Genomic DNA, 17,389 nt, shown 5'->3' with positions numbered 1-17,389 from the left:
ACAACCAAGAAAGAGTAATTATGTCTCTAAGAGAAGTTTGATAAAATTCATGCAGAATTGAGTGCTATTGGTTGCTCAATAAAGTTGATTTTGTTGCACTCTTCATCTTGATTTGCTCTGTATTGGTGCATTACCCGGACAAGAGAGATCTATATCTAGAAGTTTTGTTTTCATCCGATTTGTTCTTTATTACTCGCTTTATTGTGCTCTCCGGGTGGTCATCACAAAGCGCTTCCCGTCTGATTTCCTTTGAAATGCCATGTCAATGTGCCAATTCTCTTATGTGCTACTGATGGTAATTTACATGTTTATAGATGTAATCATGGAGATCAGTTTGGAACCTTATGAGACTTCTCCGAGTTCATCTAATTTACAAATACGGTCATTTTTTTCATTTTTTTTTTTTAAGATCTTTGGATCACTGCAGATAAGGAGAAGCTGAAAGATGAAATAGAACAAGAAGATGTTTCAACCAAAAGAAAATCTCAAAAGGTAAGGCGGGAAGTCCCCGAAGGTGCTTCAGATTGACATTGTTCACAGAGTAAATCTCACGACTTATAAAACTTGGGTTATGTTTGGTGAATACGGTTCCAAGAAGTTTGAATAGGAGGTCATCTGCTAGTCTACTTGCTGTTTTACCTCTTTCCCGCCACCGAATGATGCTGTTGATTTGCACATGGCTTCTTGTTTTTGGGGTGCTAGTGAAGCATCATCTATATAGATCTACCCTTCATGTTCGACCATGGCACGACTTAAGTCCATTTGCACCTAAATCCCATGTATATGTCGGATGACATTGGGAAAAATTCTGATTAAATACTTGTATCATAAGTAGACTGATCACTTGATTGATGGTAGGTTCCTCTATTCCATGGCCTTCTACTAATTCTACATATAAGAAACCCGTGTTAGCCTACTGTATTATATTGCCTTTAAATCTTTTGGGGATAAAATGTTTTCTTGTAATTAATTATCTTGTTTATGTTGATTCATTATGTGCCGGGAAGTCCCCGACAGTGCTCCATATTGTTTAGCGGGTTTAACTTTTGTAATCAGTGGAACACTTGATAGGTACTTCAAATCATTTTCCCCCTTCTTTAAGTTAAAACTTTTGCTTCCAAATTCCCAGTTGCATATTTTTTATTCTCTTACCATGTGAGGACATCTCTTTCCTGGTTGCTTACGCTTTTAGTGATTTGTGAATCTAGAGATTTATTAGTGGCACATTTACAATTTTCCAGTTTGGAGAGAGAAGAAGCGAAAGATCTAATTAAACGACATGGAGGTTGTGTAACCGGATCATTCCGCAAGAAGATGGTCATCTCATATTCCTTTCATGATTTAGTATTAAGAGTGTTATATGAATCTGAGTTACTTAGTTTCCTAATTTTGTGTCTAGAATTACTTGTTATGTGATGAAGATATTGGAGGACGGAAATCTGCAAAAGCAAAAGAGCTCGGGTTATTACTTTCTGTGGATGTTGGTCGTTATTATAGTATTAAAACAGTTAGTTTGCAGTGCTCATTTGTGGTTTTCATTTCTTTGATTTAGAACAACTTTTCTTGCGGAGGATGGTTTGTTTGATCCGATCCGATCATCAATTCGTACAAAAACACTTGTTCAAGAGAAGTCCAAGAGTACAGAGAAAGCTAATCATTGGTTTGTGTTTTTTTAGGGCAGTTCATCTCTTGCGATTTCATTTTTCATTTGACATGGTATTTACTAGTATATATTCTTGAAACAAGGTGCATATTTGACCTCTTGTATTTACTAGTATTTCATTTTTTATTGGATACCTTTTGGACTGTTAGAGGGTGCATATTTGAACTCTCTTTCACTTGATCATATGTAAAAGATTCTATGGCGCAGCCACTCATGTTTTGAATATTCTTTAATATCTTTGTTGTGTGTAATCTCATCGCAAAACTCGTCACCAAAAGTCGTCATTGCACAATATTCGTTGCAATATTCGTCGCTAAAAATGTATGGGAAAATAAAATCTCGTCATTTAATGAAATAGTCGTCACAAAAATTAATCGCTAAATAATTAATAAAAATTTGTCGCTAAATAACATTAACAGCAAAATTCATCGTTGAAGGTGTCGTCGCAGAATTCGTCGCTAAATTATTTATAAAGTCGTCGCAACTATTAGCGACGAAATTAAGTTTTCGTCGCAAATTAGTGATGAACTTTGTGACAAATAAATAATATGTCGCCAATTCGTCGTCGCAATTTAACGACAAAAAATTAAATTTCGTCGCTAATTTTGCGATGAATGACATTTGCGACGAACAGAGTTCGTTGCAAATATCGTCGCAAATTAGTGACGATAGGATTTCGTCGCAAATTGGTGACGAACTACGTTTGTCGCAAATTTCATCGCAAATTAGTGACGAAATTTCACTTTTTCGTAACTAATTTTTGTGACGCCGTATTAGCCACAAATTTTTTTTCGTGGCAAAATTCATAGCAAAATCCATTAGCGACTAATTTTGCCAAAATTTTCGTGGTAAATTTCGTGGCTAAAACCTATTTTTTTTTGTAGTGCGAGAAAACAAGAGATGGTGTTTTAGTGCTTCAAATTTACAACAAGCACCGGAAAATAAATTCTTCCACCAATGAAAAAGAAATCGGTAATTCCATCGTCAAGGAAATATTCAAAGTACTGACATTAAATTAATTAATCCCCAGGAGAGAGAAGAAGTCTCTCGACCTTCTTCTTTAACGTTCAACCGCAGCCGAGGCTGACGAGGAGACGGTCCGACGCCGTACGGTGTCGGCACGTGAATCGAAGAACAAGACGTGCCATATCTCGGCGAACGCCTCCACGATGACGCCGTGGTAGTGCCGCGAGTTGAGCGACAGGAAGCACTGCAGGAGCTGCTCCAGGTCCCCGGCCCCGAACATCCGCTTCTCCACTATCATCTCCGCCATCGACCTCTTGAAGTCGTCCAGTGGATTCTCCGACCTCTTCACCACAGCCACGCTCTCCCCCATCACCACCCCCCGCCTCCTCTCCCCCGCCGCCGCCTCCTCTCGGCCCTCGCTGGTGTAGCGCCTCAGCCTCCTGATTCTGTTCTCGTCGGCATCGTCATCATCATCCTCGTCCTCGTCCTCGTCCTCGTCTTGAGGGGATTTTTGCTTTTGCTTCGTCGCCCGATCCTTCTGTGCGTGTCTCGTGGCGCGGCAGAGTTCGGGTAACGTATCGGTCGAAAAGCTCCTGGAAGTCGATAGCAATGCGTCAGTCTCGTCCCCATCATCGCCGTTGTTGTCACTGCTGTCCTCCGAGCTGAACCACCCACTGTCGCTGGACGTGACACTCTTCACGACGACCGACGATGTCATTCTGCCTTTCGCCTGGCTCTTCTTCTTCTTTTGCGTCATCCTCCGGTCGCCTTGGCTCCCCACGACCGGCGACGCCGTTTCCACGTCGCCAACGTCGAATCTAGAAACTCCGCATATCTTACGACGAAGCCTGGGCTGGCTCCGGCTCCGTCTCGAGACCTCATGCCACTGCCCATCCTTTCGCCACGTGTACTCAGATGGAGAGTCTGCGCCGGCGCAGGGCCTGCAGCGGACGGAGGCGACGTGGCGGGCAATAAAGGAGTGGTCTGGGGTGGACGGAGGTGGGGCAGGTAAGCTGGTGAAGCTGACGTCGAGGGGCTTGGGGTTGGCGGGGAACAGCCAGTGAGCCCTTGGCGGGTTCTGTGGGTAGGTCGGGGGGTGTTTGGGGCGACAGATTTGGAGTGCACGGGGGAGCCTGAGCTTGAAGCCCTTGGCCATGGAGGGAGGGTGATCGTGGAGAGAGTCAAGGCGAAGGCGAAGGCGAAGGTGAGGCGACTGGGTTGACGGATTATGTTTGTGTTTGAGCTGGAGATTATCGATACTTCGTAGTAATATAGAGACAGAAGATGTAGAGGCCGGCCATTTCTGGATTGTTAAATTGAAAAAGAAGAGGAAAAATAATAGGGAACCCTCGCACGCTTGAAGAAACCCTGACCAAACCCAAGAGAAGAATTGTGAAAGTTACGGGGAATTTCTCAGCCGGTCTGGACGACAGAATCATGTGAGTTGTGTTATTTAGTATATGGACGATGATGATGTGACGAATCATATCGGGGATAAAATAGTTACTTAAACGCAGGTTCTTTATTTTGCGAAAAATAAATAATTTAAAAATATTTTTCTAAAAGCTGATCAATTTAACTAATTATCGACGACAATTTATATATGAATATTTTCATAGTAGATGAAAGTTCTTTTGATACATTATTTTTTATAAGCGACACAAATGATTATTTTTAGAAAAATATTTGTCAAATCATTTATTTATTTTTTTACAAAACAAATGGAGCTATAATGCGTATGTGATTAGGTTTTATATATATATCAGAATCGGATTCTAGACCTACCGGTACATGCAACTTTGGATGTGGTCGTCGAGCTATGGTCGTGCCACAACAGATAACAACCAAAAGGGTTTTTATGAACTTAACCTATGCGGAACAACATGATGATGTCATTAGTGGATAAGTTAATGGCTATGGTTATGTATGTATGCATCGAAAGAAGATGTGTATGCAATGATCCAAGATTTCACGGAGCACGAGCTTAAAGATGGAGATGCTATGAGGTCAGGTCTCTCTTTTTGGCGTAACAATAGGCCTGCGTGGGGGTGATAACCGGAGAACTGTTTAGTGAATAGGCGATTACTATTCGGGGGTATTGAAACGACAATTAACAGACACGTGTCGGTTTTTCAGCGGTTTCGCCCAGCGTGCAAGGCTTAATGGGGAAAGATGTACTGGCCAAAAAGACCCTTGACCTTCGAGGTGAGGATGGAAACCTTAGAAATGACATTTCAGTTTCACTGCACATCATGTAGAACCCCCTAACAGACATTGAGGGTGAGCAAAAAATATCGATCTGACTAGATAGGATCGAGTCGGTCGGTTCGGTCTGATTTTGAAAAGCGTTGATCTAGTCCTCACTCTATTTTTAAGAGACCGATAATTATCAATTCGATTTCCAACTTTAAGGAAAGAGCCACTCAGTATCCACCCAAATCGTCGGGACATGATCATTATTTTTTTAATTTTAATTTTAAATTTTTTAAAATCATAAAAAATAATTTAAACTCTTAATTTTTAAGGGTACTTCTACACATTTAAAATGTGAATATGTTTTTTAAGCACATGTAACTAGTTTCATTAAACCATTCGTGAAACCGATCCGGTTATAGGCACCTCAAGTTTGGTTCCTAATTTTAAGGTGGGATCGGATCGAACCGAAAATCGGTCACCTCTAAATAGACATCAACCAGGCGATGGTGAAGGATGAGTGCCTGTTCCAAGATAATCTCAAGACAATTCATGTCTAAATACATATTATGTAGTCTATAGAGATAAGCTGCTTTTGTTTGTTGGACGTTTAGGATGTCATTTTCTATCAGCCTTGCATGATTATAGAAATTGTTTTTCTGGCCAAATCAGAAATTTTAACAGGGGGTGGGGGACCTTTTCAAAAGATAAAGGTCAAGCAGAGGCCTGTCCTCGAATGGTGAGAACATGCTGAAGGAGTCTCCACATTTTTCGAACTCGTTTCGATGCAACAACTAGAAAAAGGATGGATTTGAAACGATCCTCTCCAGCCTCTGTTGTATTATTCTGTGTGATGCAAGAAAGTCTTCCCTTGCTTTTTGGTCTTTGCCAGCTTTCCATTTTGTTTATGTTTTTTTTTTTTTTTCATATTCGTGATGTCTTGCACGTGTGCACACGCACACACTCCGTTCTGTGCAGTGATTTGCAAGATCTCGACACGATCGACCATACAGGGATGGGGTTTTGAAGACTCTAGACTCAAGACTGGGGTTTCAAAGGTACAGGATAATTAACTTTAATCAACAAAGTCGGCAAACTTTTGTGAACGTTAGAATAGTGTCAGAATATTCCACAATTTTGTCGGATCGTATGAGATTGTAATTGACTCCTCGATTTTGTTATTTTTTTTAATTAGTTAGTTTTCTTGTTAGGTTATTTCTTTTGGAGTGTACATGTTGTTCGAGTATAAACAAATTTAACGGAAAAATTATCAAAAATGTCCTATATCTTTTGATAAATTGTCAATTCAATCATAAATCTTTCAATTGTGTTAATTTAATTTTAAACCTTTTGATAATTTGTCAATTTAGTCCTAAACTTTTTAATTGTGCCAATTTAGTTTTAAATCTTTTGAAATTATGCCAATTTAGTCCTAAACTTTTCAATTGTACCAATTTAATCTTAAATCTTTTAAAATATGCCAATTTAGTCCTAAATCTTTTGAAATTTTACCATTTTGGCTCTAAACTTATTATTTGAGTAATTGACTGAAGGACTAAAGTGACAATTCGTTAAAAGATTTATGACTAATTTGACAAATCATTAAAATGTTTAGAACTAAATTGGTATAATTTAAAATTTTGGGACTGAATTGGCAAGTTGTCGAAAGGTTAACGATTGAATTAGCACAATTGAAAGGTGTAGGATTAAATTGACACAAGCGTAATATAGGTTTACACTTTTTGGACAATTTTCCCCATACTTAATTGTAACACATTATTGTCTGAAGTAATATTAATCTTTTCTTATTACCTATACCTTATTATAAGAGCCAAAATTATTGGCTTTGGAGTTCGTGTAAAGTTATTAATCGTTGCACCTGATGAGGCTATGCTATCTAGGGGACAAATGGGTCTACAGGATCAAGACAAATTCTAATGGATCTGTCCTACAAAGCACGGGTTTATAGTAATATGACGATGGAATCTATCTCGAAAGGATGTCAACAATGCATTCTTCTTGAATGGTGATCTTACTGAGAAGTGTATATACAACCTCCTCTTGGCTATGATTGTCCTCTTGATAAGGTCTTTCACATCCAAAAGGTCCTTTTATGGACTTAAGTAGGCACCGCACTGCACTATCGTCGAGCAATATGAATTTCATTCGAACTCTCATGATGAAGCATTATTTTGCTCGTTATAACGATCAGGTCATTCTGTGGCTTCTGCTTTATGTGAATGATATCATTATAGGAAATGACATCGAGGGAATGATGGATCCCAAGCAATATGTCGTTGTTATTTCGAGATGAAAAGATTTGGGGTTTGCTTCATTATTTCTTGCGAATCGAGGATTCATTGAAATACATTATTGATTCAAGTACTGTACCAACCCTTTCTTGTATCTATTCTAACGTTGAGAATTTGACCATGGAAACCATAATAATGCCCCGTGGAGTGTACTTTCACTCATCTCAAACTCAGTCCACGGTAAACATATATTTGTCCTTTGAGATTGATCAGCTCGAAATGATTTGATCATGTAAACTTAGTGCAACCGCGACACAAGCACGAATAGGGTTGAACTAAGGGTGATCGGTCCCCGGTTCGGTTCTATCTACCCGGGATTCTAGAATCGATGGATTATATTAGTGGGGGTGAGAGACTCAAATTTTAAATTCAATATATTAATTAAAATAACAGTGAATTATTAGATTTATATTTAAGAAATAAAAAATAAAAATGGGTCCGAATTCGATCTCCTTTGAAATCAAGAACCAAACTTAAAATCACAAATTTCAATTTTATAGAATTGGGAAACTGGACTAGTGCCATCGTGAACTGGACCCAACCGGTCGATTCGCTCTAGTGAGGGTTGTCCTTGATTTGGTCGATTCCTCTTGGTCATTCCTAACTAGAATTAGAGTTTGAATTCGGGTTCTCAAAGATTCAACGTACTTGATGAATCGTACTATGTTTAGGTGAAGTTTTTGTCGGGGACGGCATGAATAGTTATAGCAAGTACGCTCTCCGTAAGCTTGGGATACCATTATCAAACACAAACGGATTGGTCCGGGAAGATTTGACTGCTGAAAGCGTCTGACTACTGCTTCGCCATACGTGTTCGTGTCTTCTTCTGAGTTTCATCCTCTCCGTGACCACCTCGCATGCAATTTCACAACACGACAAGAAATGGTCCTGTTACCTGACAGCCCGTGACATATCTTCCCTCTGACACGTGGGCAAGAGGCCATCTTTCAGGGTTCCTACGCTGAACATTACCTGGCCCCGATGAACAACGCGCTTTGACTACTTGACCCGCCCCGTGCCCAGACATTATCCATTGTTACGTGGAGCGGTGAGGATGATTCGGGGTGTGTGGATTTTACTTTAGAATTGGGAATCGCTCACCAAGAGCCTATTCCAAAAAATTGAAATTAAGAATTGTCTATTGATTTTATGGATCCACTTAGGAACCGGACCGCCGGTCTAGTCCGATTCCCTAGTGGGTCCATGAAATCAGCCCCACCAAGCAAATGGAGGCCGTTGGGACCGAAAGAGGGAGGGAATGAATGGCTAGAGGGGTGATCATGAGTCAATGGGAGTCGAGGCCGTGAGTCAAGAGATGGAGATGGAGAGACCGAGATGAGAGTAAGAGTTTGAGGCGAGAAGAACGAGTTTCAAATTAGGAATTTAAGATTTTTTTTATTTTTTTAAAACTATAAATTAAATAATATATTATATTTTATCGGCCCAATCCGAGTGGGTGGTTACACACAAAGAACCGGGAACCGGACTTGTACCCAATGGTTCCAATTTATTGAAATGGGGAATCAAACTTGTACAAACCGGTTCCAATTTATTGAGACTAGGAACCAAGTGGTTCCCTTAGGAACCACCGGTGATGGGCCATCCCGGTTCGATTTTGGGTGGTGTGGGTGGTTTCCGATTCCTTTGCACGCCCCTAGAAGCAAGCATTCCATCAAATTTGACGTGATCAAACCGAGACTTGTGTGGGGCCTATCGTCCTCGTTAATTTAGCTTTAATCACTCCATTTGCTTAGTAGGGGTGAGCGGTCCTAGGTTCCTTACAGGTTTCATCTAAAACCCGGAACCTACCTGTTGGAACAAGTTCCTCATTTTTTGGAACCTGTAACTTGCCCCGTCATACCTTAGAACTTGGAACCTATCTTGTCACAAGTTCTATGGTGTGTTCCAAGATACCCGAGAACCTATCAATTTTTTTATTTTATTTTATTTTTTCATTTTTAGTTAACCAAAATAAGAGTGAACGGTACAACATCTAAGAGAAAGTAGAGGGAGTGGTTTTAGGTTCTTATATTTCATTTTAAAACCTAAAACCAATCCATTGGAGCACGTATCATTTTTGGAACAAACCTAAAAGTTTATTTGGTTGCAGATTATATACTCAGTATCGGACACAATAGAACATTGCAGAATCGTGCAAAAACACATACCAAGAAAAATATAAAAATTTATTTCAAGATCTAGGGTCCAGGTTCCAGGTTCTAGGTAGTAGAACCTGGAACCTACCCATTCGAACAGGTTTTTAAATTTTTGGAACCTGAAATCTACCCTACATACCTTGAAACCTAGAACCAAACAGATCCTACGGTTGTCCAGGTTCCGCACCAACCATGCTCACCCATATTGCTTAGTAATAATATAAAAACTAATTTCTCAAAAATATTTATTTGTATCATTTAAAATAATTAGTCAATGAATAATATTTCTATTATTGACAAAAATCTATATTTAAAGATTTCCGTTGACAATGAAATTACATTTTGTTACAAAGGATTTTTTTAACAAAACTTTTTCAAAATTATTTATTTTTCATAAAACAAATAGTTTTAGGCTGTATTTGGTCATCCATATTTCTAGTCATCATAAGTTTGGATAGGATAATATATGAAATCCAGGGATTTTGGCATATTCTATCCATTATTTGGTGAATCGCAGTAATAAAGCCGAATATGTTCATATCCTACATTGTTCATTATTTGGTATTTACGACATATCGATGTAAATGAATATGAAGATTTATAAACGGAGACTATAAGAATTTCATATAATTCACTGCCGAATCTAGTAAGAGAGAGAAAATATAGCTATTTACATTTGTGATTATGAATAGTTTTGCCACTCTTATTACTTTCGTTAAACTTTAACATGAATCACAAAACTACGAAGGAGAAGGAGTTTTGATTCTTTTTCTACTTTCATAGACTATTGACGTAAACCAAAAAGCTAAGCAGGAAAATAAGTTTCAACTCTCTTGCCTTTTTCGTAAAGTTTTGACATGAATTAAAAATCTAGAAAAGAGTCATGAAACTTCAACATACACTAGAGATATGGAATAGATGGAGATGCAAGTATTTTTTTTTTAGAAATTTCATTACCTCTCATTCCTCAAGAATTAGAGAGATCATTTTGAAGTTTGAATATGTTCACTTAAAATCTTGGTTCTTTTACTTCATTTTTTTTTAATTTTTAAATCTTGTTTATCATTATTTTTATTCCCTTCCATCTTTTCTTACTACATTTTTTATGAAGTAATAAACTATACTATTGTACTTAAAATAAGTAATGTATATAGATACTAGGGGGGGTGTATGTATGTATGTATGTATGTATGTATGTATGTATGTATGTATGTATGTATGTATGTAAACTATATAATATAAAGTAGAAAAAAGTAATATATAAAATTAAAAATAGAATAAATAAAAATGGATGTTATTTTTTTTATTTTGAATTTTTTAACATTAGGATTCAAATATAATTTAAATATAATTATTATTTTAATTTTATAATTTGAGAAGTTTATTATCTAGAAAAATAATTTTTATACCATTAAGAGAAGAAATCATATCCACATCTATCCTACCTCCTCCATGGGATCATTTTATTCAGGTTATATTCTCTTTACATCTTACTTTATCCTATTTTGAGCAGGTACCAAACATAGGATGGGATGGATTTTATCATATCATGAATTTTATCTTAACTACCAAATATAGCCTTATAGTATACATTATATTCAAAAATTGATTTCTCTTAATTTACATGGACGAAGTCCATATAATCCTTTTGGCCCATGATTGGTCTCGCATAATATGATGGTCAAAAAGATAATATCGACCTACAAGATAATATCGATTTTTTTTTTTTGAGGCCAGGAAAATATCGATTTGCACGGTCTATAAAACATACAAAATGGAAAAGGTTGGCACAATGAACGTCCCCTTTTGTCCTGCTACTGTACGTGTCGTGTATCGTGCATGAAGGTGGGAAGATCAATGATGGGGCCCACCGGGACGAACGGGGTCATCAACGGGGCTTACGGGCACCAGCTAGGTACTCACGTCCTAACAATTTCTTCTTTTTTCTTTGGGGTAGTTTGGGGGGTGGGTGTTGAACTATTCAGAAAAGAAGATCTGAGGAGAGAGTACAAAAGAAATGTCTACCCTGAGCAATGAGCTCTGCTGTCCTCGCCTTTCATCTTCCTCGTTCTTCATTGTGAACCCTGTCGCGATGCCCTCCGATATCGTTGTCTCTGGTCCTGTTTTTCCGGTTCTCGTGTGGTGGCTCCGAAGAATTCTTTCCTATGATTAATGACGCGAGTGGTAACTATTCTGTTTCTAAAATCAATTTCTGGCCACCTATTTTTTGTTTTTGAGCAAGTAAACGTGTTTGATAACGACACAAAATTTATATTTCTGAAACAAAAAGTCATTTAATAGTGGCATAAATTTCTAGTGTTGCTGGTGATCTACAGATTGGCAACCGGCGACAAGGACGCGAGCGCAAGGAAGTGAGTGATGAAGAGAATTCTTATTTCTCATTTCCGTTCCAAAAACAGAAAAGTTGAAAATTTTAACTTTTCATTTCTAATCCAAATCTTTTTCTGGAACAACTTTTTTTTTCTAGAAAAAAAAAAAATTTGAAATTTGCGTTTCCAAATGAATTTCTTTTCCAATGGAAACAGATTTGGAACAGAAATAAAGAAATAGAATAGTTATCATTTGTGCCGTTAGAAACCCGATAAAAATGCGGGAGAAGAATTTTTACCCCTACGCAACAAGAGTTCTAGGATCGAGGACTTGATTATGTTAATATTTTTATTAGCGCCCTTTCGATACATAACTAGTTTATTTCCTAAAATGATCACACATCATTGAAATCTTAAGAGGTTTTAGCTACCGCTCTAATGTCCATCCATCTTGTTCTTATGATTTTTCATTTAAGGATTCTAAACTATCTTAGTCTAAAAAATAAAATTAACAATAACTTGAAAAGTGGTGCGTAGAAGTAATCATTCAATGAAAGGAACGAACAATATAATGTGAACACGAAAAAGGAACGCCCCTAACTCCTCGGGCGTTTAGTTGCAAATATCAATGGAGAACCCAATCGAGACAAGACCAGGTGTGCAAAATTAAGACCGGATATGAGATGATTTTGTATGGAAAGTTACAGAGGCTAAATAGGATGGAATTGGTCCAATTTTTTCGAATTCTGAGTTGTGGGAATCAAAATAATATGTGCTCTGTTCAGTTCTGGGTTGAGAAGCCCGGAATCAAAGAAGTTTTTAACTCCCAACAATGCCGACAGAGCTGGCCAATTAGGCAGTCCGAACCTGGGGCCTTCAAAGTGCCAAGCTGGAAAACAACCTTCTGTACTTCTTCCAAAGTTATCAAAGAAGTTTTTAGTATGTGCTCTGTATGCAAAGCTATTAGGCTCATATTCATTTCCACGGTGACAATAGAGGGACATTGCTGCAAGACGGGTTCAAAGTTTCTTCGTCCAACCGTCGTGTATAGATCTTTGAAAAAATTCACTGTCATGTTTTGTAAAGCCTTTGGAGCTCGGCACCAACTGTCATCTGTTTGCTTTAACATAGAGATTCTATTTCTCTGTGGCCTTTTGAATCGTCGTGGCATGGAAATTTTTTTTTTCCCACATTCCTCCTCTCTGCCCAGCCGAAAGGCTTTAAAATTAAAGGCTTTTTTCCTTCTAACTTTTTTCGTAGCAAATGACAATATGATGGGACTATGATCAAAACCTATCGCTTGAAGTCCAAAAAAGAAGGCGCAACCCTTACTCTTCATGTCCATTAAGCCACAAACATTTAAGAAGTCTTGAAAAACATGTAGTCTATGATTTTCAGCCATACATTTCCCTACCTTCTCCTAGTGGTATAACACTTTATTAAAGTACCCTAGGCAGACCCAAGAAAGGGTAATTACGGAACTCAAATGTTTGAGTTTTTCCCATAATGCAAGTCTCTCTTGGAAGGTTGATGGTGCATGCACAAAGGTCAATCCGAATTGCTTTCTTGTCTCAGAATCATCCACATTTAAATCAAAGAATTCATTAGTAGCTAAGTTCACCGATGTCGATATCGAATCATTCCACAATAGGTCCAATCCTGCCCCAATTCCTACTGGATTTCTTACAAAACAGTTTTGAAACTTCAACCTCCTTTTCAGCCTTTGAATCACAACATCCTTATTTAGACATGGCCGGTTCCGAGGAACCGCCGATTCCTATTCAGGAACCGGCCCTTGAAGGGGCCGATTCCGGTTCCATTTTTTAATTTTAATTTTTAAAATAATAAATAATAAATAATAAAATAAATATAATAAATTATAAATTATAATTAAATTGTACATTGTAATAAAATTTGGGAAAAAAAGAGAAAGAGGAGGAATGGGCTTAAACTTAATGAATTATCATTAAGCGCCTACATATTTTCTTGGGGATAGAAGAATCAAAGGCCATATAGTTCTTTTACCTTTGATAACCCAATTTACCTCATCGTCAATCGTTGCTACCCGTTATAGTACTCGTGACGGTGGTATCTCTACAATCTTCACTAAAAAATTGGTGTTCTCGATCCAGCTCTTGGTAACAAAATCTAGCATCGGTCCAAACATCGATACAAGCTTGAGCTTCCATAGACTCCGGACTTAATCTTGAACGGCGAGAGGATCCAAAACTAAAATCCGTCTCAGCGGCTCTTAAATGCTTGTATCAACCAGCCTAAATGCTTGTTTAAGAAGAAGGGGTTGATAATATCTAGCGAATGATAAGGGGGAGAACCGGGTAATCGATTGAGTGACTCTTCCACTACTCCAGGATTTGGAAATCAGTACTATGTTCAAGATCACGAAACTCAAATTGAGTGGTTAATATTTTTCTAATTTAGAAATACTACATGTTGCCCATTTTTATTTTTTTTTGTCTACTCTTGAGTATATTGTACTCTCTACTAAGCGAACTACCAGCTTCGTTTCGTGAGGCACTGATTGTAAAGATCCACAATTACTTAAACCATATCTAGGACAAAATTCTCAATATAATATTACTATAGATTTTTTAACCTCTCATTGTATATTTGAAATATCTATTACATTTTTCAAATGTAAATAATCATAATAATACACATTCAGATAATCTAGTAAACCATCTAATTTAATACGTGGATAAAAAACAATACTAACTAAATAGACAAGAGGAATTTTGAAATAATAAAGCAATCATTTTTCTCGCATTACTAAAATAGTTCGAGCTAATTTAGTATCTTTTCCATATTCATTAAAAACACTACCAATATTAACACACTCTATTAAAAATAAATGCAAAGTAGGATAATAAATATCAGATAAAATATTAGTACCATCATTAAAAATTTTCAAAAAATCTAATTTTTTTTGTAAACGTTCCAATGTTGCAGAAGTAAAGTAATTTCGGGAATATTTTGCGAAATAAACATACATAATAAATCTTTATAATCAAAAGTTTGACGAAGCAACTCATAAGTAGAATTCCAATGAGTCGAAATATCTTTTGGAAACCTTTTTGCCCTTCTCCCATATTGTTTACAAAATTTTCCCTAGGGTTTCATAAAATGGGCACTACTCCATAAAAATTTAATTGCACCCTTTATTGGGGTGAGAGAAGTCTCAAGAGTTCATAAACCATCTTGTACACATAAATTTAAAACATGGCAAACACATCTAATGTAAAAAAATTGTCCGCCAAAAGAGGGTTTGCAAATATTTTCTAATTCGGGAATGAAAGTGGTATTTGCGGCGGCATTATCAAAACCAATTAAAAATAGTTTATTTATCAAATTATGTTCTTCTAAAACTTGCCTAATTATTCTATAAATATTATGAGCCGAATGTTTTTTTATCAAAAACTCAAAATGCAATAAGTCTTTTTTGAATGGTCCGGTTGTCACCTATCCAATGACACGTGACACCCATATAAGAATGAATTTACCAAGGATCACTCCAAATATCGCTACCTAAATGCACACCTCCATTGAATTCGGTAAAAAATTTTGCTAAAGGATTTTTTTTTTTTTTATAAAGATACAAAAGTTCACGTTTAAGAGTACTTTTTGGAATAGTTGATACTTGCGGAATCAACGCAGTATTTATCAAATATTTCAAATTAAAATTTTCACCGAGAGTAAAGGGAGCATGATTAAGGGCAATATATTCAGCTAATGTTTGCTTATAAAGTGCATCAATGTAACGGAATAAAGGATAAGTATTAGAATTGGCATATTCAGAAATTTGTTGTTGCGTAGTGTCGATCCCCACTTGCGTTGAATGTTTTTTCGTTAGATGCCGACGGAATGTTCCGTCGCCGTCTCCTTTCGTAAATTTGTATGTTTGCAAACAATATTTACAATTTATATTATACTTAAATTCGCTTTCATCGTATGTCTTGTCGAAATGCAGCCACAAGTCGGATGTACTCTCTCGGCCCTTCCGTTCCGGTCCATTTGTCGTCGACGTTTCTTCGACACCAATAGGAGGATGAAAACTTTCTTGTGTTGGGACGTGTTTGTCGTTCAAAAAGGGAACAATGTTGATATTATCGTCGTCGTCTTCCCAACATGCATACTCATGATAATCATATCTAGGAATAGGATACTTGGACTCTTCCATCGCCTTCTTGGCCTTTCTAGTATTTCTGCTTCCACTTGCAATTTTTTAGAGAATTGATTTGAAATCCGATTGAAAGAATTGAGGCGGGATTAAGAGAATTTAAGAGAATTGTTGAGAGGATTTATGAGAAAAATGAAAGAGGGGAATGATAGGTATTTATAGAAAAGGGGAGAGTTATTTAACTTAAAAAAATTAATTTTTTTTTTTTGGTGTTGCAACGGTCCAAAGAACCGTTTGTTGGGGGGGCTTGCGCGGGGAGGGTCTTTCCCCACCGGGCCCCATCCCCACCTTTAAAAAAAAAAATTAAACGGGTTGGAACCGGCCCTTGAGGGCCAATTCCGGTTTAGGGTTGGAACCATGAGCCCGGTCAATGGGCCAATTCCGGGCCCACGGTTTCATTTGGCCATATTTCGTACTTATTTTTTGTTTCCATTAAAAACACCACATTAGGCCTTTCTTGAGCCACAATGGCTCTTAGGGCATGAACTATCAAGATGTGCCCAACCCCGATAGTTCCAACTTATTAGCCTCATTCGTAATCCGATGGCTTATTAGGGCTAGCCACCAAAGCCCCTATTTCCTCTTCCCTAGCAAACAGAATTGGGGTATCAAGGAGCTCAAACTCACACAATTGTTACTTGCTTGAGTTCTGCTCCTCATACGAATTGTGTCTAGGCACTTTCTTAGACTCTCCAGTCCCTGTCTTGCGGTTTTTCCTCAGCATGAGGGTCCCTGTTCCTGCATTGAAGGGAGCTCTAAATATAATATGGGGGATTCAGCAGAGACTTCATTTCTAAGTCGGCTCTTTTGGGATTAGTGGGGATGTATCACTTCCCTCCATGGCTTTCGTTTTGCCTCTTTCTTCCTGCACCTCACTGTTTTGGCCCTGAGTTTCCTTGGCATTTCCCGGGACTGTTACTAGCTGTCCCGAGTAGACTGGAGGTTCGGGTATCATCTCCTCATCACCTACTTACTCGGCAATTTCCTCAGAAAAAGATTTCCAAAAAGGACTAGTTGTCATTAGACTCGGCTTTCAACCAAGAAACGAATCGGATCTTATCATTCGTGGCAAAGAAGTTTTCATCATAAGGCACCTCCTCACAATTCTTTGTATAGTGGCCGATTCTTCCACAAGAGTAGCGGCACTGTGGCAATCTGTCCTACTTTAAACCCAGCCAAAGTTCCTTCCCCTTAGAGCTTGAAATTATGCCTGACAAAAGAGGCGTGTTTAGTTTTAACGCTACCCCTGCTCTCCCAAATTTGATTGCAGCATAGCCTTTCGATTCTATTCTCACGTTAGATACCACCCTGACATTTTCAGCGATGCTTCTAATGGCTTCTTCTGTTTTTCCTTCAATAGATAACCTGTGTATTTGCATCCAAAACGAACACGAGTCAAAAAGAATGCTGTGAGGAGGTGTGCTCGGCTCCCACTCTTTAAGCAATAGGAGAGATCTCGAGAAAGGCCGAGGCCCAGAACCAAAAATGTTGCTTTTCGCCTCCGTCGATGGAAATTCAAACCCAGACTCAAAGTGCTTGATCACAACACTTTCAGATCTCCAAACCTTTTTCAT

General features: G+C 37.9%; 1 protein-coding gene and 1 long non-coding RNA gene across 2 annotated transcripts; one reads left to right on the top strand and one right to left on the bottom strand.

Moving 5' to 3' along the window:
- The first annotated feature begins 1,002 nt into the window (after positions 1 to 1,002).
- On the top strand, positions 1,003 to 1,614 carry LOC125313904. Its single transcript, XR_007197617.1, has 3 exons — positions 1,003 to 1,071; positions 1,242 to 1,317; positions 1,400 to 1,614. It is a non-coding gene; the product is annotated as an uncharacterized LOC125313904 (long non-coding RNA).
- A 938-nt stretch (positions 1,615 to 2,552) lies between these two features.
- On the bottom strand, positions 2,553 to 4,025 carry LOC115726393 (transcription repressor OFP7-like). Its single transcript, XM_030656245.2, has one exon. The coding sequence runs from the start codon at positions 3,783 to 3,785 to the stop codon at positions 2,724 to 2,726; it is 1,062 nt and encodes a 353-aa protein (XP_030512105.2). The 5' UTR covers positions 3,786 to 4,025; the 3' UTR covers positions 2,553 to 2,723.
- Positions 4,026 to 17,389: the final 13,364 nt, after the last annotated feature.

This window comes from Rhodamnia argentea, chromosome 2, assembly GCF_020921035.1.
Source record: "Rhodamnia argentea isolate NSW1041297 chromosome 2, ASM2092103v1, whole genome shotgun sequence".
Classification (NCBI taxonomy): domain Eukaryota; kingdom Viridiplantae; phylum Streptophyta; class Magnoliopsida; order Myrtales; family Myrtaceae; genus Rhodamnia; species Rhodamnia argentea.
This window is presented reverse-complemented; position numbering and strand designations above follow the sequence as displayed.

Coding starts and splice junctions, on each gene's coding strand:
- LOC115726393 (XM_030656245.2), bottom strand. CDS start 3,785: ATGGCCAAGGGCTTCAAGCTCAGGCTCCCCCGTGCACTCCAAATCTGT.